The 25,618-nt window shown below is 38.6% G+C and overlaps 1 protein-coding gene across 3 annotated transcripts in view; it reads right to left on the bottom strand.

Moving 5' to 3' along the window:
• Positions 1-25,618, bottom strand: part of ZNF407 (zinc finger protein 407) — a 448,632-nt gene that overhangs the window by 402,461 nt on the left and 20,553 nt on the right. For all 3 annotated transcript variants that reach the window (XR_005985480.1, XM_041739732.1, XM_041739733.1), the window contains exons 2-3: positions 12,937-17,679; positions 7,535-7,649 (exon numbers count right to left, since the gene is read on the bottom strand). Coding sequence is in view for 2 of the 3 variants with exons in the window: in XM_041739732.1 (XP_041595666.1) it covers positions 7,535-7,649; positions 12,937-17,623 (4,802 nt within the window). In the remaining variant the exon portion in view is untranslated. The remainder of the gene's footprint in view (positions 1-7,534; positions 7,650-12,936; positions 17,680-25,618) is intronic.

Raw genomic sequence — 25,618 nt, 5'->3', positions numbered from 1 at the left:
CGTCGCCCATCCACAGGAAATGCACAAGGAAACGCAATCCTAACACCCGTGTCCAACAAGCTGGCTATACACAGACATCGGGAGCATGGCCACATAATTATATGTCCTCATAATTATTATTTGGAACTGTGCTGCCTTAGGTTATATGGAACCGGTATCAACCTGTTTTCATTACAATTATCCACAATCAATAGCATCCCTAATTAAAACTACCAACAGTGAAATTCTCATAAACATAACTCTGCTGCCAAATCCCATGCCCCTTGATTCTGAAGCAGTGATTTCCTTCCTAGGAAGTTCTCCAGCTCCTCCTTTCCCTGACCTTTCACAGTCCAGAAAACTGGAAGAAAGCAGCAAAGTCAAAAAGGAGAGACAGAAAGTAGTGAGAAGAGCCAGCGTTCAACATCTCAGCAAGAACAGGCTGTGTGCCCTGGCCCTGCCTACCTCGCCCAGCTCCTCAGGGCTATGCTACTTGCTTCACAATCTCACCTCTGGCAGGACTAACTAAAGTCCTTGCAAGTATGAACATACCACGCTTCTCCTTGAACATCCCCAAGCCCTGCCTCAAGAGGGCTGCCCCTGGTTATCTAACTAATTTTCACTCACCTGCACATCAAATGTTAGCTATCTGATGAAATACAACTTTGTGAATTCAGGTCCAGCGAGGCTTGGACGTTTCTTTTGTTCTTTACCTGAGCTATCTCCATCCAGTTGAAGCACAAATTATTTTGATCTTGTTAACCCTAAAGACTAACAGCACTGGCACACAGTCATGTTCCATAAATGTTTATTTAATATTTGTTTTAAAAATCCTCCACTTCACCCCACCAACCACTTATACCCCAGGAATTTCCTGCTGCGTTAATAGGTCATGCTATTCTATTCTTCACTACTTTTGCTTTATCTACTAAAAATGTCCCAATTAGCCTTGTGAATACCTCCTCATCCTTTAAGATCCAACTCAAACATAACTTCTCAAGGAAGCCTTTGCTGCTGTTCCTAAGCACTCCCCATGGACCACTGTCCCTTCCTCTTATTCCTATTATGTGTCCCACTTCATGTCCGTCTCTCCTCCTTGGAGCACATGACTGCAAGGCCTCTGCACTGACTGGTCATGGTCACTGCGTCTGCAGAGAGAGGAAACTCTCAAGAATGTGCCCAGCAGGAAATGAATGAGTCCCTAAATCAGTAGTTACGCTTCCTTCCTATCTACATTTCCAACACCTCTTATACTCAGCATTAGACAAATCAAAGGGCAAAACCCTCCAGCAAGTAAAGGACTTTCAAAAACACATTGGCAGGAAGAGAGAAGGAGAAAATAGGCTACCACACCTCGCACCCCCACCTCCACCCCCACTACCCCACACCCCGCCACACACACACAACTCAAAGGGTAGGCAAAGGAAACCCAGCAGACTGCTCCCCCCCGACTCCCTGTATTCCACTGTATGGATCAGGAGAGCTAAAGAATCCTCAGATTCTACAACTGGATTTTAAAATCATCACAGAACCATTTAAAAACAAAAAGAAAGCAAAAATGATTTAAGTCACTGAGATAATGAATTCTTCACTGGAAAAGATCTCAGAGAGGCCAATGCTTTCAACTATAACACCAAGAAATGACAATGTGCTCCACGTTGTTAAGGGCGATCACACATGTTGCCTTGAGATAAACCTATGACCCACTCTTCATGATAAAAATTCAAGAAAGCAGCACTACAAAACAGAGAATAGGGTGTGGTGGTGACAAAGCCCCCATGATGAGGAGAGGCTGGCATCCACCGTCCTAATCTTACCCCAAATCTCTCCTGGATTTACAAGAGTTCAGTGTAAAATACCTCAGAATCTTATCTGAGAAAGATTGTTTTTTATTTTAATATTATAGCTAAGATGTTTTTTAGACATTCCGATTACAATGTGATTTGTATATAAAATATATAAAACAACGTTCATTCACTAAATGGTATTTCAAAGACTGGAGCACAAGAGGGATAAACTAACAATGTTAATTTAGTATTCCTCACTGACAGGAAGAGAGACAGTAATCACTACGTGGCATTTTTAAATTTCAAGCTAAAGGCAAAAATGTATCATTAAACAAAAAGCTTTAAAATATTGTATAGATAGAATATGTAATATACCCTTTGTAATGAATGTTTGAACATTAATTTCTTTACAAAACTGACAGATGCTGCATTTTACATTGTTACAAGCATAATTCATGCCACAACATAAAGCAAACTTTTTCTATCTATATCTCTTTAGCCAAAACAACAAGCCAAACCAAATGCTTATTTTATTTGGATACATCTGTAGATATGATGGGTGTAATTAATTGTTCGGCTAAAAATGCAGTTCCAGGGTGCTTTTAATGATTTAGGTATACACAGCTTTAGTTCTCAGAACAGACTAAAAATAGTGATTTTAATTTATTCCTGCTGCCTACAATTACCCACAACCATGTATTTTTAAATATTTCCAGCCTATAAAAATTACTAATTTTTGCCACTTGTGTTTATCTGCATTTAGACTTTGATTTGGATAAATTAAGCTCTCAAGTGTTCCTTGCTTTATGAAACTCTGCATGTTGTACACTTCAACACAAATAAATGACTTGTACCATTAGAGGTTTAAATAATGTAATGTATTTCATGCTCAGCCTGAAGCTGGATTCCAATGAAGTTGCTAATGCACGTAATGATTAAGTGTAACTCAAATACTAACTGTGTTGTTGAAAACATGACAGGCAATAATTTGGTCTATTATATTCTGCCATTTAATTGCCTAGTACAGACATTCTCTGACACATTATGAAGCAATGATTTACAATTATTCAAGCTGCAAAGGTCAGAAAGTGACATTATAATCATCTACATAGAGATCCCTTCTAATGCACAAAAACTAGGTAATGCCACACACACACACAAAAAAAGAGTTTTACTGCATTAGTAACTTTCTATTTAAGGTTTCTTAAACCAAATGAGAATAAACAGCTCATAAGCACATTAATAGACAATAGAAAATGTCTAGAATCTTTCCATGAACCTGAAGGTGACAGATTGAGAAAATGCCCTTATTCTCTCTGGATTAGCTAAGTGCTACTCCCCTACTTGACTCTGCACACAAGATTCAACCAGACACAGGGAAGTCAATCAGAGAATACCATGATCCCCAGACCACCCATCCCGGTGTCTCTGTGAAAAATGGCACGCAACAGTCAGCTAGCACTTCTGAGGTTTATGGGAATCACAGGCCACTCACTAGTTTGCTACTAACTCCATTTTTTTTTTCTTAAGTAACTGGTCATGAAAAACAAAGACAGTAACCTAAACTCATCAATTTTTACCCCTGTGGTCCTCGTGCAAAGACAATAATATCTTCATTTGTCTAGGCACCTAATTCTATTATATCATGTTCAATTTGTAATCACTCAAGTGCAATAAATCATCAACATATAAAGAACAATGGGAAAGAGTAATAAAATTATTTCAAACAATGCTTTAAGGTGAGAAAAGTGAAACAAAAAGAGAGATACAGAAACAGACTGAAACCACAGTGTCAAAGGAAAATACCATACGAGCAAGTTTCTAAAAGAACATAAACCTGAGCAAAAGCAGAAAACAAGAATGGTTAGGGGCTGGAAGGAGGTTAAGTTACAGTTATTACATTCTGGTGAGAACAACCTAGAGAGAAAAAAATAAGTACAAATTAAAGTCAGAAACCAAAACAACAGATATTGCAAAGCAGAAAAAAAAATTTTTTTAAAGGGACAGTTAAAAGGAAGGAAACTGGTCTACTATGACTCATGTATAATTTGAGTCCATCACTAAAAACACTTTGTATCTCAAGTTTACCATCTGTAAAATGGGAATTATAAACATGAGATAAACAATCTCATGACACCAGGAGATCAACAAAAGAAGTGAATGTGAATTAAGGCATACACCAAAGCACAGTACCACACCAATACTACTTATTACCGATAGTATTACATACACTATTGTGTGTGTGTATACTCACAGAAACAGAGAGAATTAAATTTAAATAGATTTAACAAAACATGGTGTCTGTAAGCCACTGAAATTTTCAAGTTTTTTTTTTTAGTAATCAAAGGTAGAGATCATTGATTTAGTAAAAATATGTTTAACCTATTTTTAAGTATATGTTCACAACAAAATTATTAACTTCTGTATAGAAATGCTTTCTATTATTTCTCATTCTCTCCCCACAAGCCCCATGTCAGATCCACACCACATGTTCATGTGAACCACCCACTGACGTGCTATCTATAAAGATACCTATACTGTATAAAATTCTCTTGGGATCCCATTCAGATCTAAGAAAAACATTAGGAAACTGTACTATTCAAAAACTGCTCCACCTAAAAGTGAAAGTAAAATAAAAGGCTTTTATAAATGAAGTTATCAATAACAGGTTCTCAGAACAGGAATTGCAAAGCAACACATTTTGGGTGATTTTTACCACAACATAAGCACATAAAGCATGGGTGAACAAAACTGAAATCCTGAATCTGAACCCCAGCTATCTGACAAGAATTAGACATCTAACTCATTCAGCTGCTTCACAAACTAACTCAAATCCATGATAGATTGTAGCTAGCACTTGCCGACGAAGTGAAGAAAATTATCTTAAAACAGAGCTTAAAGATTCAAAGAAATCAGTGTAGGTCAAAACAACTGAAGTAAGAAAGCATAAAAGGCAATCTTTTGTTAAGGGAGTAACTAATGCACAAGTCAAACTGAGCCTTAGCAAAAGTATTCAAGCTACATATGTGATGAGCATCTACAACCTTCTTATATAAAGATATGAAAAACAAGTCAATTACAAGTAATCTAAACCATTAATACTCAGCTCAATTCAACAAAACGCACTGTCATTTACATCAATTTCGCTATAATATATGAGGGTTTTTTTCCCAAGAAAAGCAAGAGGTTACTATGACAAAATAATGCAACATTGTGAGCAATAATTTCATTTTTAAAAGCTGCCTGCTCCATTATTTCTATACATTACTCATTCAGAACTATTTGAAGAACAGTTTATCTCTTACAATTCAGGTAATAAAAAGGTTATTCATAAAATCCTAAGGGGCAGAGATGAAGGTACTGACTACTGCAGAAAGAAAAACACAGTGCAGGACCTTCTGTTTGTGACAAAATTATAGAGTTAATGTTCCTGAAAGATCATGTCACCTTTTAAAGCATGATTTTTTTAAAAGGTAAAATTTATAGCAATGAAAGCTAATGAAGAAACGCAGCATGAGCTGCTTATGCTCAGGAACTAATAGGTCCACTGAGCATTTCTAGGATTATTTAGCCATCAATGATAATGAATCGACATTGTCACTAATGGTAATGTACCAGTGCTCTTCACTGCCACTAACCTGAGAGCCAATCCTTGCTTTCTTTCATGTTTCTCATTTTAGTTTTTCACCTACATATTGCCCTATCCCTTCAAAACACATGAAATACAGATACCTTATGATGCTTTTTTTCTTTACCATAAGGGTTCTAACTCGTTATTATTCTGTTTTAACTCCACAGATTATAGGCCTTCTTCGGTTTACTGGAATTCTTTAGAACTTCCAGCTTCACTGTGAAAATATCCACCCTATGAAAATTATCATCATATAACTTTTAAATCAAACTTCACTTAAAAAAATTAAGAGAACTATTATTTCAAAGTGAAGTAAAATTCAAGGACTGCCATAATTCTTAAAGATACAATTCTGGAGTCTAGATTCCTTTTTCTATGTGTGTGCGCAGACACACACACACACACACACACACACACACACACACCTCTAGGACAACAGTATCAAACTCCTATATCTCTCTGTATTTATAATTCTTTATCTTGGGAATCAAATATGTAAACCACTGGTGTAGCACTTCAGTGGTGTGTGGTGAGCAGTAAGCTCAGCAAAGGGCGCACTATTTCAATTGGACAAGCAAAGCCAGTCAATCAGGTATTGTTTCTGATGCCACCTATGCCAGAAACTGTTCTCTGATAAAGTTTCTTCTTCTCTTTCTCAGGACTTAGTAACCCTAATAAAAAAAAAAATGGACGGAATTAGATTTCTAATAATAGAGCATGCAAAAACTGGTTATTTTTTTTTTGAAGAAATGAGGACGAAACTGCTGATTACCCCCTAACAGCAAATGTTTGCCAGAGTCAAGCCCTTCCCTCTTTCCTATAACTCATATGGTAAGAAACAATAACTGAGGTATCTTTTAAAATTCCAAGACCCAGAGCAATTAAAATGAACAATTTGGCACTCAACCCTTGCAGCTAAAATCAGTAGCAACAAAACTCATTCTGCCACTGATCTTCAGGGGGCTTCAGGGCAGAGGTTCATCTTCATTTACCTTAGCTAGAAGTCACTGAACCATCAATTCTGCCAGTGAACACATCACAGACCATGGTTAATAAAACTGCTTTGCAAAGTTATCTGTAAAACTATCTCAAGGGTCAAAAAATGCAACTGCATCCTGGAATAAAATGTACTGTCCAACAAAAGCCATTTCTGACTTAAAAGATATTTACTCGGTAGCGCTAACCAGAAGAATCTTCCCCTGAAAAAGGAAACCCATCATAGTGTGTGCGCATTGCATAATTGAATTGAACCTGCAGCGTTGAGGGAATCAGCCAGAAGAACTGCAGGTTTCTCGGGTTCCACAGAAAGTGTTTTCATAGGATGCGCTCATTCATTAATTTCTCTAAATTAATAGCATTAAAATATATTTTTAATCAGAGATAGGATATTAAAATCCAGCTCTGAATGTCCTATGATATACCATAGATGTCATGGCATTTTAAAACCTTTTAAACATTTCTGCTAAATTAATTAGTTGTGCATTAAGGCATCTCAGTGCTCCCTATTAAACGCAACACATCTGAGTGACAGTTTAACACCGTGAATGGTTCTTTAGAGGAAGAGCCGTTAACTAAAAATGGATAACAACAAGTTTTGAAATAAAGTTACATGAAAACATACATTATACACTGTTTACTCAAGTTTTATCTCTTTAACAATCAGTAACCAGATGTCTGAAATTAAATCTTTTTCTACATTTCTCTTTATGGAGTATGTCCAGTCTATCTATCCAAAGAGCCACTACTGTGATTAAAATTAAAGCAGTATATAGCAAAAAAAAAAAAAAAGCATACATATACACTCCTAAAGCTGTATTATGTATTTTTTTATGTCTTTAAATGGAATTTACAGTTCTCTCTGGCAATGTGAATGAACATCCTATAATTTAGTCAATTTACAGATTACAGGTTCAAATTGACCTTGTAGCCCATAAAATTGCTCATCTTCAGTAGAGGATTAGAAGTGGGAGAAGAATGTCATAACTGTATTTAAGGAATTTACCATAACAATGGAAAGGAGGATACGCATGCATAATTTTAGCCACTCTTACTCATATCAGTTTTGAATTCTGAAACAATGGCTATCCTGCACATGCTTCCTGGTTCACCACGGTAGAGATGGTTTCAATTTACTCACCCACAGACGTGACACTTGTATTCCCTCATCCCAAGGTGCCTTTTGACATGGTTTCTGGCATCGCCAAGCTGAGCTGTTGCAAAATGGCATATCTTGCACTTGAATGGTTTTGATCCTAGGTAAATTTAACATAAAATATGATTTGAATGTGAATAATACATTACTGATAGTTTAAAAAGAGGCTTAGATGATCTTAAATCATACTTTTCATCTGATTAGAAATTTCTGGCCCCAAAATGGAACACCTGCATTCCTTTCTAACTTGAATAGACCTGCATCCCATAATCATTCCACCAAGAGACTTAAACGTTTCAGTGAGTGTTCCTAACTTCCAATAACATTCCTAAAATGTAAAGTCCAAAGTGAAGCAGTTGAGCAGTAATAAGTAGATGAGATGAGCTAAATAATTTTTAATATTTTTCTAACAATTCACAAAAATATTTTTTAAAGTTATTCAACATTTGAAATGTAACATTAGAAAAACATAAATGCATACAGGGCAGCTGATATTTTATAAAGTATATTTATCATCAAATAAATTTCTCAGTAGCCACCTCCCTTCCTCATATTTCTGCAGCTTTGAATTTACTCACATTAAGAATGGCATTTCAGATTTTTTTCTGACATTTATCCCAAATGATTCACTATTTTACTGTTTTAATAGCTAGCAATGTAAGAATATATAATGGATAAGTTATTTGCTTTTATGATCATTTTATAGTCAAAAATCTATGATGATTCTGCAAACCAGAAGTACTGATATTTTATTTACTGACTTCATGAACAAATATTTCAACATAATAAAAAGCACAGTACCAACAATTTCTTTTTTTAAATTTCACAAAGGTTAACCTATACTCAAAAATGAGAAAACAAAATAATTTCAGAATCAATAAACCTAGTTTCAGGAACAGAGACTGTAACTGGAACACAGTCACTAATAGATAATCAGTACCCACATTAATGAGAAGCAATACTCCTTTAAGTGCGACATGTAGACACCATTTTTCATTTTTCAAACCACCAAATCCTCAAATAAATATATCAAAATCATAAAAACCACAGTGTGCTATCAGTACAATATGTTTCCCGATCTTTTGTATAATGTTTAGTACCTATTTGGTGAAATACCTAGTTAGACAGAATATGATATATGTGAACCTCAATAAATATACAAAAGGGCTCAAATAAAAAAATTGCAATAAATCACATTTGATCAATGAACCTTTGTGCAGTGCCCTTGAAAAAAAATAATCCTTCAAGAATACTTTGTTGAAATTGAAGCACTCAGTAAAAAATTTTAGAGTCTTAAATTTCAATTTAATTCCCAAAAGCTGACAAAAAAGTGAAGCATTTAATTTTAATCTTCTAACAGAAATAAAAAAGTCAACAGTACTAAGCACGGGCAGACAAGGTTGAATATTTCACAGTTCAATGACAATGAAGCCAGATCTCTTAATACTTCCATTTCTAGTGTTAGAAGTAGATGTAAAATATATTTAGCACCTGAATGGTTATATCTAGTCAGCTTTATATGTTTAAATGTCAAAAGCAGGTTGAGACTGCAGCTTACAGCAATCACATTCTATCAATCACATTAGAAACTACAGTTTACTTAAATGATTCTGATAAAACTAAGCCTATCACGACCTGGAAACATTTCATCTCAACACAGATTTCTATGAAGGGACACAGAAAGGAAAAGAGTGAGAAGAAACAATTCACATGCACTGTAAACTGAAAGGCATTAAAGATAATAGGGTAATTAGGAAATTATTAATTAACAATAACATCAGGACTCCAACCAAAGAAAATGAAGTTCTCAACATTTCTATTACAATCTCGGTGAAAGCATTTAAAATCTCCTGTGGGTTTAAGGTTCCGCCGTGCTCCCACCACACTGTGTGCCACGAGGGGCTGGGGACAGACCTTTCCATTCACCACACGTGGCTCCTTAGTGAGAAGCTCTAGTTCCTTCAGGTCTCAGTGATCCTTTGCTAGTGTGTTGACAACACATAAATGAGTTCTTCTGCTGACTGCTTTCATGCAGAAATCACTGAGGTCCTGACTATTTTTCACATCTTATATTCAGAACAGACTGTGTTAACATCTCCTTTCTGTTCCATACAAATTCTAGGGAAGTGGAGATAATACTTTCCTGCATTAGGAAAAAAAGGTCTTCTTTTTTTCTAATAATGTTTTCAGTCTTAAGCTTGCGATGCACATCCCAAAACGAATCCAGGCACACTGTTTATAAGTCAAAATTTGTAAAGCCACGTATTACTAAATTTGTAATTCTCTCAAGTGTATTGTGATTATTACAAACTGTCAATATCATTTAAAATAGTTCCATTCCTGGGAACAGCATGATCCTCAGTAGGTTTTCTTTTAATTTGAATTTGTAGGCTTTTTGAAAGGGAAAAACAAAAAAAGACTCTAGTTTTCTTGCACCTTACAATTTTACCAAAAGAATTCCAAAGATTTTTAAAACTAAATCTTCACTCAGACCTACACAGCCATTCCTCAACATCAGTCACAGCTAATTGCTATGCACATATGGATGTGAGATTAATATTTAAAAAATGATATCAAAACTTTAGGTCTTAAAGAATGTATATATAACCCATTATCTAATGCTTCTCCATAAGAGCTACAACCCTCTAATGCTACAACACTCCCTAAATGCTAAAACTTCATTCTGTTCTTCTGTCTGTCCTTTCTTCCTTCCTTCCCTCATTCATTCAATAAATAACTGCAAGCCAACTCTGTGTGGGGTGTGGAGATGAAGCAGTGAACAAAGTGGAGCCCAAGTCCTCGCTAGGCTTGAAGTCAACAGACCAACTCTCCTCCCAGTGTCTTCTCAAGAGCATTCAGCCTCTAAACTGTCACATACAGGCTAAGTTAAACACCTCCAGCCCTCAGGTGAGACTAAGTCACACTATCTCCCCATGTGACATTTCCAAACAGCACAAGTGACCCCATGCACTAGAGTATCAAACTGAAGGGCTTCAGACAGTCTTCTAGTTTAATGACATCTGCCTGCCATGTCCTTTGAAAGTAAAGCTCTAACCCACAGAACATGCAAGAGGGAAAATGAAGCACTGTTTTTGTACTCCTAACAAGGTAAAAGGCGACACTGCCCTTTCTGGCCATGCAGATGACTCCATACAAGCAAAGACACATGAAAATGCTGGGGTGCTTTTTTCCCTACAATTCTTGATAATCAAAACTCATTTATTTCTTAGAGTGGTGCTTTTATTGTGCTTAAGGATGGGAAGAAAAGGAGACATAAGATACAGAGCAAGTTACAAAATATGAAAACAGGAATTGGAAGAGTAAGTCCTTTTCCAGTTAACCATTAATAACAGTCCCTGCATCACTACTTCATGGACATGAGCAAAGTATCAGAAAAGCAATTCATTCTAAGATGCCCCAAGGGGGGCGGGGGGAAGAAACCAAAAACCTTGGATTAAAACCGGGAGAACAACATCCCCCAAAGAGTGGCTTCCAAAACTGCAATGGTAGACTGGCATTGTGTACTCAGGAACAGGGCTCTCTGTGGTGCTCAGGAACACAATAAAAATGTAGTTGCTGATAAGCCCAACAGAAGATGTTAAAAAGTATGCTAACTTTTAGTAAATGTTACAATCAATGATGTAACTTATATAAGTAGGGTTACTTTGTCACATATTGATAGTTACCTCACTTTCACATCCACATTAACTTGATTTTAAATGCAATTAATACATATAGTCAAGGAAGACTAATGGACTACATTCTGCACTTAACCTAGTGGACGTTTTCAAATGGCACAAGTGACCAGTGCAAACCTATTTTGCATTGTAAACGACTAAATAAATCTTAATGGATTAAGAATGATCAGCTATCAACACACAAGGGAAATTAAGTGCTGAAATGCCTACATTGATTATTTTAAATTATTAGCCTTACTCTGTTCTTGAATTTGTATGCTTTTAGTGAGCTTTAACACATTTACAAGACTTATTGACTATAATTACAAGAGAATTCAAGTAATGGACACATCAATTATAAGCAACATGTCTTGACCAGACAGTTGCATAAAGAATTCTAAAAAGAGATCCATTAGCATCTTCCTCTTAGTTTTATTCAGTTTTTATCTGCCTTTAGAGGGCATGTTAAGAAAGTACATACCTTCTACACACGTGAACAAGCCTGATTTCTAAAAGCCAGATCACTTCATAAAATGAGTGAGCACAGCAGTGACAGAGCAATTAATAATGCCAAGAAAAGGGTATCTGGATTTATTCCCCAACAACAGTTCCACCACATGAAGAGTTGGAACCATGAGTACAATGTTTGTGTTTACCTAGATTAATCTTATGCAGGTTGCCCTGTTCTTTCTTCAATGAAAAACTTTTATCTGTGTTTAATCTCCCTAAACTAGTCATGTTTCATACTCTTTTGTCTTCCTCCTTGTAACCATGCACTAAGTTTCAAAAACTGCATGAATTTAAAGTATAGCTTTAATAATAAGCCATTATTTAAAAGTACAGTAAAATAAACCTTACAGTTTTAATGAAAATATGTTCATTGAAATGTGAATTTATTATTCAAATCCACTCATAAATTCAACCATGGAGACAGAACTTGTCTAAGCAGAGCACAATGATTTAGAAAAGCTGTCTATTTAAAATAAAGAATGTATGGCAGGTTTATAGAAACAGTGCAGTGAATTTTTACATAAATTTAGAACAGTGGCTTATGCATTTTCCACAAAAAAAAGTTTAAAAAAAAATTTCCACCCCAAATTAAACATTAAAATGGAACACTACATTTGACAGAGCACAGAAACTAAATCAGGTGCTGCCTTCATGAAAACCAAATCCCCAGGACATCTTAACTTTGAAAAGTGTTCACTAATTTTGATCCTTGAAAGTAGAATCTTGTTGCCTGGGAGTTACACTTTTCGATATAAACCATCTGGCAATGAATAATTTTAAATCCCTAAAATTCTAAGAAAATTTTTATTATTCCATTCCTCGAAAGCCATTTAATATGTCCTCTGAAACCCACAGTACCACTTAATAGCTACCTTGGAAAACCAAACAATTAGGACTCAGAAACAACTGGAAAGCTGTTAAGAGACGGGAAAACTTAACAAAGGCATCAGAGGGGCAAGGCTTTTTGATAAAATGAAAAGAAATTTGTCAAACAACCTGCCTCGGAATCACTAAGGCCTAATTAACTTTGGAAATGTTATATGTCAACACTGACTTATGGCCGATGCCCAGAGTGCCACACAGCGGGTCATGTGAGCCAGGGTGACGGACAATGAGCAAATGCAGCATGGACTCCAGATCCCAACTTTACCCTCCTCCTGCAGTTTACAGGTGAATGCAGGTTTGCGGATGGGTACGTACCTGTATGAGTGCGAATGTGCGCTAGAAATGCCATCGAGTTGCTACTTCGACACATCTTCCCGCAGTACTTGCAAACATTGCCCTGATTTTCTTCCCTCTCGCGGTTGATTTGCTCAGTGTCTTCCACTATGTACTTGTTCACCTCGCGGAGCAGTTCTTCATGCTGGCCTTTAATATGCAGAAATAAATTCTGCTCTGAATCAAAGGGCTCCGTACACTTGACACATTTAAAGGTGGCCCCGCCCTCTGGAAGCTCCTCTACACTGGCCTGCTCATTCCTCATGTGCCCAGCACTGGCCAGATGCTGATGAAGGTTGCTCTCAGTATAGAATGACTTTCCACACAGTAAACAATGGAAGTGTTTCTCCTTTGTAGGGTGTTTCATGGCTATGTGAACATTCAGTCCACTCAAGCCATCTGCTAAGAAGCCACAATCATCGCAACGAATTCGTGTGGATTCCCCAAAGGAGCCACCATCAGATTTCTTCTTTTTCATACCTTGAGCACAGTCTTTCAAGGGCAATTCACTGATTCTCACCCCTGTTGTTATCAGACCCTCTTCAGACTGGTCTAACAATTCTCCATCTTCAGGGTTCTTTATCCTTATTATAGAAGAATCAAACCGGCCAAAACTATACATGGCCTGTCCTCTGTCATCAATACTGATTATAGTTTCATAGACATCATTACTTTCAACTGTGCTATCAGAAGCTGGACCGTCCTCTTCCAAAATAATTTTAGTTTCATGTTGGGAATTCATCAGAATTTCCTTGTTCTCCATAACTGGGTCTTCACCACTATCTTTCAAATCCTCCGGATTCTGCACACTTCCAACCTCGTTCTGACCACTGCTTTCCAGGTCCAGCTCCTGCCTTGTCCCTGTCATCACAACAGGCATGGTGCTTTCAGCCAGATGCCTTCCCCCTACACCAGGTCTGCCAAGGCCTTTCTCTGCATTCTCCCCCGCCTCCCCAGCATCTTTCTCACTAGGCGTGCTCGGATCACCAGTGTCATTCAACGTGCCACGGGCTCTCTCTACTGCCTCATAATCCAAAGTGGAGCTTCCTGAATTTTCATTCTGAAATCTGCTTGGGGAGCCACAATTAGAGGAAATATTAAAGGACACCATCTCCTCAGGTTTCAGAGCTTTATCCTTGGCCAGGGGCTGTTGGAAATTTCCACAGAAGGAATGATCTTCACTGAGATTAGATTCTTCTTCAGTCTCAATCTCTACAGAGTGGGGAGCACGGAGTATCTTAGACACATCTAGACTAGTATCCTCATCCAAAACACAAACATCAGCATTATTTTTAGATCTCAGAATTTCTTCAGATGGTTGGTCTGAAATTATCTGATATTCTTCAGAACTGTGTTGATGCTGCTCCTCTGGGATGATGATATTTTTGGATACATCTGCAGAACTTGCTTCTATGTCAGAAGAGGTTAAGTAAGACTGCCTTTTCATCTTGTGTTTCTCTGTGGCTGCGTGTCTGGTCATCTCTCGGCGAGTCACAGCATAGTAATCGCAGGCCATGCAATAAAAAGCAAATTCTTTTGTATGTTTCCGTTTTATGTGCAGTTCCAGAGAAGCAGAAGAGTGAGCATTAAAGTCACAGTGAACACACTTATTATCACCTGTACCCACACCATCTCTTTGGGAGCATGCATCCCCCTGCTGAGGAGGGTCCTCTGGTTCTAGAGACATTTGTTCCTTTTTATCAGTCAGGTGACTGTTGACTTCCCCATCTGTAGAATGAAATACATTTTCAACTTCCACTTCAGTTGGATTTCCGTGCTCTGCTCCTGGCTTTTCTGAGGTGCACGTATCTGATTCAGCTGACTTATTAGCAAGTTCATCAGAACCTGCTGAGATGACATTCCTTCTGCAGGCTTCCAGGTTACCCCCTTCAGGGCCAACAATGATATCTGAACTTTGCTTGCCATTTGCTTCTATTTCTACACGTCCTTTATGTTTCTTAGTGGCACAATGACGTTCCATATCTCCCTTGGTCACAGTATAATACTTACACACTTTGCATAAATAACTATACTGGTGACTGTGTTTCCGTCGAATGTGAACAGTCAGGTTTGTGATACTGGAGGCCAAGAGACCACAGTGAGAGCATGTCCGAGAGATGTTACCTTTGGGTCTCCCTCTCTTTGAAGTAGCCGTCAAAGCTACTTCATCCTCCCTGGCCATTACACCAGGCTGTGGCACTTCCTTGCTAGTCAGTACACTCTTTTCAAGACAGGAAGGCTCCTGCAACTGCACCCCTTCCATGTGGCCTTCTATTCTTCCATTTCCAGAAACGTGAAGCTCCTCTTTTCTGTCATTTGCACCTATACACACCCTTTCAATACACTCTTCAAAACTTAAGCCAATGTTGTTTTTCTTGGCATTTTCAAGATGCTTGCTTCTCTTAATGTGCTTCTCCATTCCCTCCTTGCTCAGCGAATAAAGATTACACGCTTTACAAAGAAAGTGGTAGTCCTGACCATGCCGGAGCTTTATGTGTCTCGTGAGAACAGTGGAGGACCTCGTTTTATAAAAACACTTCTTACACTGAAACTGAGGCTTACTTGAATGCCTTACTTCGTGTCCATGGCTCACCCTGGGCTTACCTGCTTCCTCCTGAGCTGCTTTACCTGACTCGCTCATTTGATCTTTCATGTTCTCAGATTCTAAAGAACTTAAGGGTAAGGTCTGCAAAGCCAAATCACTGTTAAAGGACTGAGAAGTCTTTGGTTGAACCAGTAAACAAACGTGCTTCTCGGCCATTGCATGTTCTTCCAGGTCTTTCTCAGACAAGAAGAATAGATTGCAGGGAGTGCAAAGAAAACCCATCTTGTGCTTTTCCTTCATGTGGTCTCTGAGACTTAGTTCATCCTCAGAAATAAACGAACAGCACTGACACCTGAGGCCAGCGGCAGCGTGCTGGTGCTGGCTATCATGTGAATGCCTGTCCAAGTCCCTCCTCGACGTGCTGGAAAAGTCACAGGCCTGGCAGTGAAGCTTCACCTCTCCAGGGGGGGCCCTCTCCCCATGGGTCTTCAGCTCTGTCCTGTTTGTAGCCTCCTGACCACAATCTGTACAAGTCCACATCTGACCATCGGCAGCTGGCCTCGCCACCACGGAGCTAAAGGAGCACGCCCGATGGGAGCTTCTTTGGTCCTGCTTCAGGTCTGCACTTTCTGAGGAAGCCACACACACACTGTCCACACTGCCACTCGTTTCCACGTGTTTGGCCACGGACTCTGCCTCACTTGTCTTCACCTGGGTTCTAAAGTGTTTCATGTACATCCTCTGGGTGTCATTAGCTGCTCTTTTACTAATTCCTAAGAGATTAAATCTTTTCTTGGTCTGGCCTTTTAAGGTAAAAGTGCCAGTCCGTCTTCGGAAGCTACTGCCCAAGGTGAGGATGTTTCGCTCGGGTCTGGGTCTTGAGCTTGCGCTGACACTGTGTGCTGCCTGTAAGGTATTTTTGGTAGATTCAAATTTCTCTAGGAGACCCTCTGAACTGACCAAAGCTCCTAACTTTTTATTTTTATCCTGGTTTTCAGTGTTTCGAGCTATGCCAAGGGAAGTAACGTTTTCTTCAATGATCTCTACTTTTTCTGATGAAGTATTCCTGGATGGCATCATTTCAACAAGCAGCTCACTGCTACTTCCACTTTGCTTAGAAATGTTTCCTCGGAAATCTTTAAATTTGCTTCCAACATTTCGTAATCCTTTTGAATCACCTGTCTTTGCTATTGGTTTAGAAGCTCTTGGTTTCACGCGAACATTTTTTGTTCCCATGGCACATGGTTTCTTAGGGAAGGGCTGTTTTGTTAAGATCTGTACAAATCCTCCACGAGCGGCAAGATTCTGACGTCGGAGATGCGTTTTGCCGAGATAATGGGCATTCAACAGGTTTTCTTCCACACACTGAAAGCCACAGAGATCACAAGAAAAGACTTGCTGTGGCCCATGTGTCTGTCTGACATGCACATGCAATGCTGCACTGCTCTCTGCTTTGTGGCTACAGTGACAGCAGGTATGTTCCATAGATTGTTGCGTATGACATTCAGCATGTTTTTCCAAATCAGGGCAAGAAGAAAACAAATGACCACATACGCTGCACTTGAAAACTGAATCTACATTTCCAATGGTACAACTAACACTGATCTCTGTCAGGGGGAAAGGAGATTCTCTTTCCGGATCAAGGGAAACCATTTCCTGAGCAGATTTTTTTTCAGTGTCTATTTTCGGAGAAACAGCATCCACAGTGCTAAGACTGCAAGGAGGGGAGAAGGCATTGGGAAGATGCGTGCCTCCATCTGGGCATTCATTCAGGAGGGTCTCCCTCGCTGTCTCACCTAACGGAATATGCCCTTCTGGGACCATGCTTGCAGAAGTTTCTAGCCTGTGAATGCCTTGTTCTTCAGGCTCCAGGTGCTCTGCCTCAGCTGATAATTTCATTCGTTTGGAAGCATGTTTGTTTCCGTCTTCCACCACAGCGACACTGCCAAAGTGTGAGGATTCTGGAAAACCTCTTTTGCTGGTGGGATTCTCTGAGGAATTTGGGATCACGTCAAATACAGGCCCACAATCAACATCATGAGATGAAGTACTTCTCAAGTCTTTTGCTTCTTTGTTGATATTTTCATCCTCATCATTCTCCGGCTTCTTCTCAGTATCCATCATTAATAACGCACCGGTGACGTTGCTTATGTCAGGGCAGCTCACTTGGCACTCATAACCTGTGCACAAAATAAACATGGTATTAAACCTCTCAACATAGAGAACACACACGCACATATTTTGTCCAAAAGTCAACATAAAGTGACATGCTGAGTGAAAAAAATATCACAGCCTCAATATTTCCTTTTTATTGAGATGAACTTGATGCTGTGTGTCAAGTCCTTATGAAAAGTTCAAAGTCAGATGTGGGAAACACCACATCATCACACTGTTGGCTCAGGAAGCAAGACTATGGCATCTCTGACTGAAGAAGTGTTCTCAACCAGCTTGCAAAAAAACTCCCATGTGTCAATTCTCTCTACTAGTACATTTCAGTTTACTTTTTTTTTTTAATGGAGAAACCGTCTTCTCAAATTTTATTTCAGCAAACCCCTGTCTGTAAAACAGATTAAACAAAACTGCTGTGACTCAAGCCAGGAAGTCAGGCCTTCCCCTCTGCAGCCTCCCAACCAAAGCCCAAGCTCCAGTGTAAAAGGAAATAACAACTGCTTCATCCTTTGCCCCTACAGCAAAGAGACTTACCATTATTTTCTAAATATATCTTAATTAACAACATACACATTCTCATCACACATCACTATTCCTGCTCAAACTTTCCTACCAATGAAAAGCCACTCCTGTTCCCACTGTCAATCACCAGTTTACTCATCTAATAGCCATTCTGTACCATCTGAAGGTTAATGACAAACAGAAATGTCAGCAAGAGAGCAGGATTAATGAAGAAAATTTGGGGAAGAGAAAAGAATCTCACTGAATAAAATGCTTTAAAATCAATAATATTGATTTTATTTTTCATTATGCTATTTAATTCAATTAAAACATATCATTTTCCATTTACTTTACACCAAGATTGGAATTTTCAGCCAAATGCCATTGGATTTGATGTGAATAAAAAACCATAAAATATTATGGCCTCAAAACTAATGAGAACTACTTTTAACTATTTTAACTACTTTTTTCATAACAATGACAAACCAAATAAAGGCTGTTCCCTTTGACTCTGTGAAAAGTGGGGAACAAAATATATTTATGTGACACCAAAACCAACAAAAGAAAAAATGGATAAATTGGGCTTTATCAAAACGACTGTATGCTTCAAAGGCCACAATCAAGAAAGTGAAAAAAATAACTGACAAAATGGGAAAAACTTTTTACATATATCTGACACAGGACTTAATCTAGAACATATAGAGAACTCTTACAACTCAATGATAAAAAGATGAGCCAATTTCTAAATGAGCAAAAGGACTGACTATACATTTCTCCAAAGAAGATAAACAGCCAAAAAGCGCTTGAAAACATACTCCGTATCAGCTGTCATTAGAAAAATGCAAATCAAAACCATAATGTAATACCATTTCATACTCATTAGAACAGGTAGAATCAAAAGGTCAGTTAATAACAGGTATTGGTAAGAACGTGGAGAAGTCAGGATAATCACAAAAATGCTAGTGGGGACAGAAGAGGGTGATGCCACTTTGGAGAAGAGTCTAGTGGTTCCTCAAATGGTCAAATGTGGAGTTACCATGCAGAGCATCAATTGCACTCCTAGGGATACACCCAAGAAAAGTGAAAACATATGTCCTTGCAAAAACTTGTACACAAATGTTTACAGCAGTATTCTTCACAATAGCCAGGAGGTGGAAACAACCCAAATGTCCATCAAGAGACTAATGGAAAAACAAAATAAGGTACATCCATATCCACACAATGGGACTTTGGCCACATAAAGGAATGAGGTACTGACATTCACCACAGTCTGCATTGCCTCAGAAATGCTAAGTGAAAGTAGCCAATTACAAAAAACTACATAGCGTAAGATTCCTTTCACAGGAAATGTTCAGAATCAGCACATCTATAGATATAGAAAGCAGGCCAGTGGTTCCTTAGGTGAGGAGCAAGACAGGGGGTGAAAGCTAAAGAACACAGGGTTTCTTTCTGAGGTGAGGAACGTGTTCTAAAATTCACTGTGGTGATGGTTGCACATGTCTGTGAAGATAAATCCATTAAATTATAGTTCAAATGGATAACATGTATAATATGTGAATATCTCAACAAAGCTGCTTAAAAATTCTAAATTTACATATATAATCTAAAACACAAAAACATCTTGTATTTGGTACTGTGTTATAATAACAGAGTGTACCATTCCTGTAAAAGAGTAAAAAAAGATAAATGTACATAGTTTCATCACACTTATAAGAGGTTTACCATTTCTCCAGTATGCAATCCAGAAAATAAATTAAGTAGGAGGTTAATAGATGTTTGGGCAGGAAAAACATACCCCTGGTCAAATACCTTTAGGCAACTCTGGTTTGAACCAAAGTTTCTTTACCACAGGATGTCCCAGCACATAAGCATTTCTCAAACCAATTTCATTACAGAACTCATTACTTATAAAGAATCAAGAGACCACAGGTTCCAAAGAACCCTTTAGAAAATGCTCCTTTAAATAAAGTATTGGTTCTGCTAGTCAATATTCGTAATTAAAGAGCAAAGGGGGGGTGGGAATGAATCATGCATCTGTCCCAAAAACAGTATTCTTGGTTGTAGATACCAGAACTACAGCAAAGAACACAAAATCTCTGCCTTACACTGTAAAGGATATGACATTTTTTTTTAATAGAAATATTTCCCAATCCAGAACATCCACCTCTAGTCAAAAAGAGTCACAGGGACTGGATTTACTCTCCTGCATTAGACAACTAAAAAAGAAAAAAACAGACAAAATCTATGAAACAACATCATAACACTTTGGACATCAGAAACTAAAGGATTCAGGGCACCTGGGTGGCTCAGTGGTTGAACATCAGCCTTTGGCTCAGGTCTTGATCCCAGGGTCATGGGATAGAGTCCTGCTTCCCCGTGGGGAGCCTGCTTCTCCCTCTGCCTATGTCTCTGCCTCTCTCTCTACCTCTCATCAATAAACAAATAAAATCTTTAAAAATTAAAAAAAAAAAAAAAAAAAGGGAAAGAAAGGACAGTGATCAGAGATGAGATGCAAATAAGAGAAGTCCCAGCTTCCAGCCTGGAGAAAAGACCCAGGCCACAGCACAGCAATGGGGATCTCATTCAGAGCCCAGGGGTCTCCCAACAGAGTCAAGGGACAGCTAGAGTCTGTCGGGTAGAGTCAGAGAAGGGAGAAGCACCAAAAAAGAACAGTTCAGAGACCTGCAAGGGGACCCTCATGGATGTCCCTATCAAAATAGAGAACATGCCATCTTCTTATAAAATTCTTCTCCTGCCCCTCACACTCACTCCTTGGTAACTCCCCCTCCCTGAGACAACCACTGCCCAGTATTCTTCTGCAATGAATTAGTCTTGCCTGCCCTGAAGTTCATAGAAGTGGAATAGGACAACAGGCCTTTTGGGGGAAAGGAAGGTCTGCCTCCTTTGCTCAATACAATGTCTTTATTGCGTGTATTAACAGTGCATGTGTTCCACTTTGGTGCTGAGCAGTATTCTGTTGTATGGATATACCACAATTCCGTCGATGGACACCTGAGCGGTTTCCTCCTCTTTGGCTATTATGATAAAGCCACTATGAATATTCTTTGCAAAGTCTTTTTATGGACATATATTTTCATTCCTTTTGTGCAAACACCTAAGCATAGTAATACTGAACTACAGGAGCAGAGGTGTATGATAGCTTTATGAGAAATGATCTGACTGATTTTCAAAGTGGCTGTGCTGTTCTACACAGCCACCAGCAATGTCAAGCATTTTGACTAATCCATACATTCTCGCCAATATTTGATGCTGTCAGTCTTTGCAATTTAAGTCATTCTGGTAGGTGTGTATGGCTTTAATCTGCATTTCCCTGACAGCTAGTGATGGTGATAAATACTTTGTTATGTGTTTTATGAAATGTTTGTTAACCTTTTGCCCACTTCTTACACAGGTTGTCTATTTTATTATTGAGCTGGAGGAGATGTTTATGTGTTCTGAATATAAATCACTTGTCAGATACATAGTTTCACAAATATTTTCTTCCTTTTCACTTTATTAATGTCTTTTGATAAGCAAAAGTTTTAAATTTTGATGAAATCAATTTTTTCCTGTTCTGGTTATTTATATGTCTGGTTTATTTTTGTCTTCCCATGCTAGAAAGTAAGGGCATGGTTTATTTTATCCACCTTTATATCCCAAGAGCCTAGAACAATTCCAAGCACATATAAGGTACTAGAATAAGCAAATATTTCCTTGTGCTATAAAAAAAATGTCTCTTCCATACAAAAAAAAAATGTCTCTTCTCTGAGTATTTATAGGTAAAATGAAAAATATCTGAGGTATACCTCAAAAGAGTTGAGCAGAGGGACACAGTGAAGGCTATGTGGTGATAAAGATTAATGCTGAGTGACAGTTACATGGAAATTCAATATACTATTCCATCACCTTTTGTATAGGCCTGTATATGTACATGTTTGAAAATGTCCATAGCATAACTTATGTTCTTTTTAATGTATTGTCTAAAATGGTGTGAATTCTCTTTCTTTTTTTTTTCAAAATTTTTATTTATTTACTCATGAGAGAGAGAGAGAGAGAGAGAGAGGCAGAGATGCAGGCAGGAAGAAGCAGGATGAAGACGCAGGCAGAGGGAGAAGCATGGATGCAAGGAGCCCAATGTGGGACTTGATCCCGGGACTTCAGGATCATGCCTTAGGCTGAAGGTAGCGTTAAACCGCTGAGCCACCCAGGGATCCCCAATTCTCTTCCTTTCGATGATGACTCCAGCCATCTCTTACCCTTCCAACACTGCTATGGCATACTACTCTACTACCTTCACTGTGGACACTAGCAGGAGTTTCATCTTTAGAAGTCTCTGCCATGGTTTAAAACATAGAACAACCACCAACTCACACACACCTAAGCAGAATGAATGTTCTAATGATGGCACCTACTAATACGTTTTTGAGACAAAAGAGTGACCACTGCATTAATGTGTACACTCAAAATAACGAAATCCTTTATCTTCTATAGAATGCCTCCAAAATTTTATTTTTTTTTTATAATAAGCCTCCAAAATTTTAAAACAAAAGGAGAAATATTTCTACACTTGTTACTACCCAACTGATTTTTTAAAGTAATGAAATAATTCAACATCTTATTTTATCAAGAAAGAACAAACATTCAACAAATATATGCTGAGTGAAGGGAACTATCGTGCTACAGATGTGTTCTTTGCCCTTACCAGGCTCTTGTTCTGTTATGAGCCATGTCACATACACACAAAGGAACTCTAATACAAGGCCACATATGAACATGTGTGACAGGAACTAAGATCTACAGCTGTATCAATGAGCAAGGAATCATACTTCCAAGCAGAGTATCTGGTCAAATAGCAGAAATAACATATGAGCTACAGCTTGAGGAAATTGAAACTACTTTTTTCTTTTTTTGACAGAGCAGGTAGCAGCAGTGAAACAACTCAAGTAGAAGAAAGGGATTAAGCAAAGCCACACAACACCTGCAATGCAAGCACGCAAGACTGCTGCCTGCAGTCCAGAAAGCCACAGTGCTGATTTTCTACTATACAAAAGAAGGGGGTCAACCGAAGACCATGTCACACAAGGCTATGAAATGAAAGTTGGAATTTATTCAGTAGTGCCAGTGAGGAATCACCAAAACACAGCAGTACTTTAGGATGATTAATTTTTCAATATGCAGGACACACCACAGGTAGAAAAATTATACACGCAGAGAGAGTGTTTTCCAATAGTTTAAGTTACAAGGTCCAGAACTAGAATGATGTCAGTAAAATGATTTAATAAATATCTTAAAGTGATCTAAAGGGGATTAAACAGAAGTGAGAGCATTCATGCTAATGTAAATTAAACAAAAGAGTCTTCAACAGAAAGATTATGAGAACAAGCACCAAACTGCCAATGGAGATGAGGGAGAGAATCCAACTCACCCAGCTACGACAGTTTAAGTGCTCATTTTTCAGGAGGCAAATTTCATTCATTCGCTCAACAAACATTTATGGAAAGCCAACCAGAAAGTACCTTTAATTTTCTCAGAAACAAAGCAAATGAACAGCTAAGGGACTCACTGCCAAACAGCAGTAAGTAAGAAATAATCTCTGTTTCTTCGCAAAATACTGGTACCAGTGGAGAAAGAAAATGAGTCTCATACATCCTCCCAGAGTAAAGTTTCAAGACTCAGAACACCCAGGAGGGGTCTATGCTAAAGTAATGGGATACAGTATTAAACCCATCTTCTGAAAGCATGTTTCCTATACAAATCCATTAATTACCATTCAATACATATCCTCACTGTGCCACAAAGATTCTTAAACACGTAATTCCATGCACTTTATCTCCTTATCCAAATTCCCAACCAGTTGTTCCCTGACTTAAAAAAGAAAGAAAGAAAGAAAGAAAGAAAGAAAGAAAGAAAGAAAGAAAGAAACAAGTAAGCTGCATGTAACTTTATCATCTTCAATTTCACCTATAAATTATTACCTCACCAAGAATCTGTCATAAAAGTAAGTTCCTGCTCTAATTGACACAGTCTCTGCCATGGTTTAAAATTATTTAAAAAGTTGCAAGAGAGAAATCAAGACACTCCTGTACTTTTTTTTAAAACACTCATATACTCTTTAAGAACAAAATAAAACAAATCAATAGCAGCCTTCTGATGACACCTGGTGGCCAGTGCTCACAGGAAGTTTCTTTCAGCCTTTGAAAGAAAGAACTTCACAAATACAGGAGAAGGGTGATTACTGAACCATTTCACAAGCTCTTTACTCTGGGCAGAGTGCCCGAAGTCTCTCCCTTCACCTTCCTCACTTAGGGTGTACTCTTCACCCGTTCCAAACTCATCTTTATTTCTCTCTTCATCCCTTTTCTCTATTCTGACACTTACATGTTAAATGAGCTCGAGCAACTGGCTCATGCATGCTCCTCCTTTCTCTTACACGCTCATAGACACCTCTCACTGGTGTGACAAAGCCACCCACGCTAGAAACCACCCTTCCTGTTTCCACTCCATGGCACCTCACCCTTCATCCCTCCTGCATTCACCCCCGTTAGTAGTGCAAGCAGTGTGAGGTGAGTACCTGTTGGCACCAGGCCAACAGTAAAATCACAGCAGGGGACACGTGAGTGCAGCATGGCAGGTGCGCACACACATGCATATATAAAAACTCCCAATGGTCTTTTGTCCTTTCCCTTTGGGGAGTTCAAAAAAGGATGAACTCCAGAAGTCATTAAGATCTGACAGTAGGTATTCTCTCCTCCCAGAAGGACAGGGTAAGGCAGGTAAGACTTCCTACAAGTCTATTATGAGCTGCAAAAGTCACAGGTGAATGGGACAGGAATACATGGAAACCAGTGGACTACTCAGATCTCTTCTACCTGCCACTTCCAACCAGACTTACCATTATGCTATCATCTAAATGAATAAAGTATCACCCAATCCATTTTTCGAGTTACAATTTGTAACAGAGACCACAACACAAAAAAAAAAAAACCTCGATTTTCTATGAAAATGCTCTAAGTTGAATGAATTCTTCCATGACAATAGAGTATAATTTAGCACCCTAAAATCCATTCACTAGATAACACCAGAGGCAGCTTTACCACTAGGAATGGATGTATCCACAGTCATGGTTTGTGTACCATCAGACCAGTGCATGAATACTTCGGTCCAGTAAAACCCACGTCCTTATCCAGAGAACAGGCCACAGTGCATTCCTACATAGTAAGTTGGTAAGCATGTCCATTTCCTCACCCAGGAAAAGGCCTGTGGTAGTTTAAAATGAGTCCACAGATTGTCTGACATTCCCTTCAAAGGACAGAAACCTCATTCTGTCCCCTCTGTGTGGGCTGGCTTCACTGACCTGCTTGTAAGTGGAAGTGACGGTGTCTGACTCCAGAGAGCAGGTCATGAAAGGCACAGGCTCTCTGTGGGCCCCCTCTCTGGCCTGCCTGCTGT

This window comes from Vulpes lagopus, chromosome 24, assembly GCF_018345385.1.
Source record: "Vulpes lagopus strain Blue_001 chromosome 24, ASM1834538v1, whole genome shotgun sequence".
NCBI lineage: Eukaryota > Metazoa > Chordata > Mammalia > Carnivora > Canidae > Vulpes > Vulpes lagopus.
The sequence above is the reverse complement of the archived record's forward strand: the minus strand, read 5'-3'. Positions and strand labels throughout refer to the sequence as shown.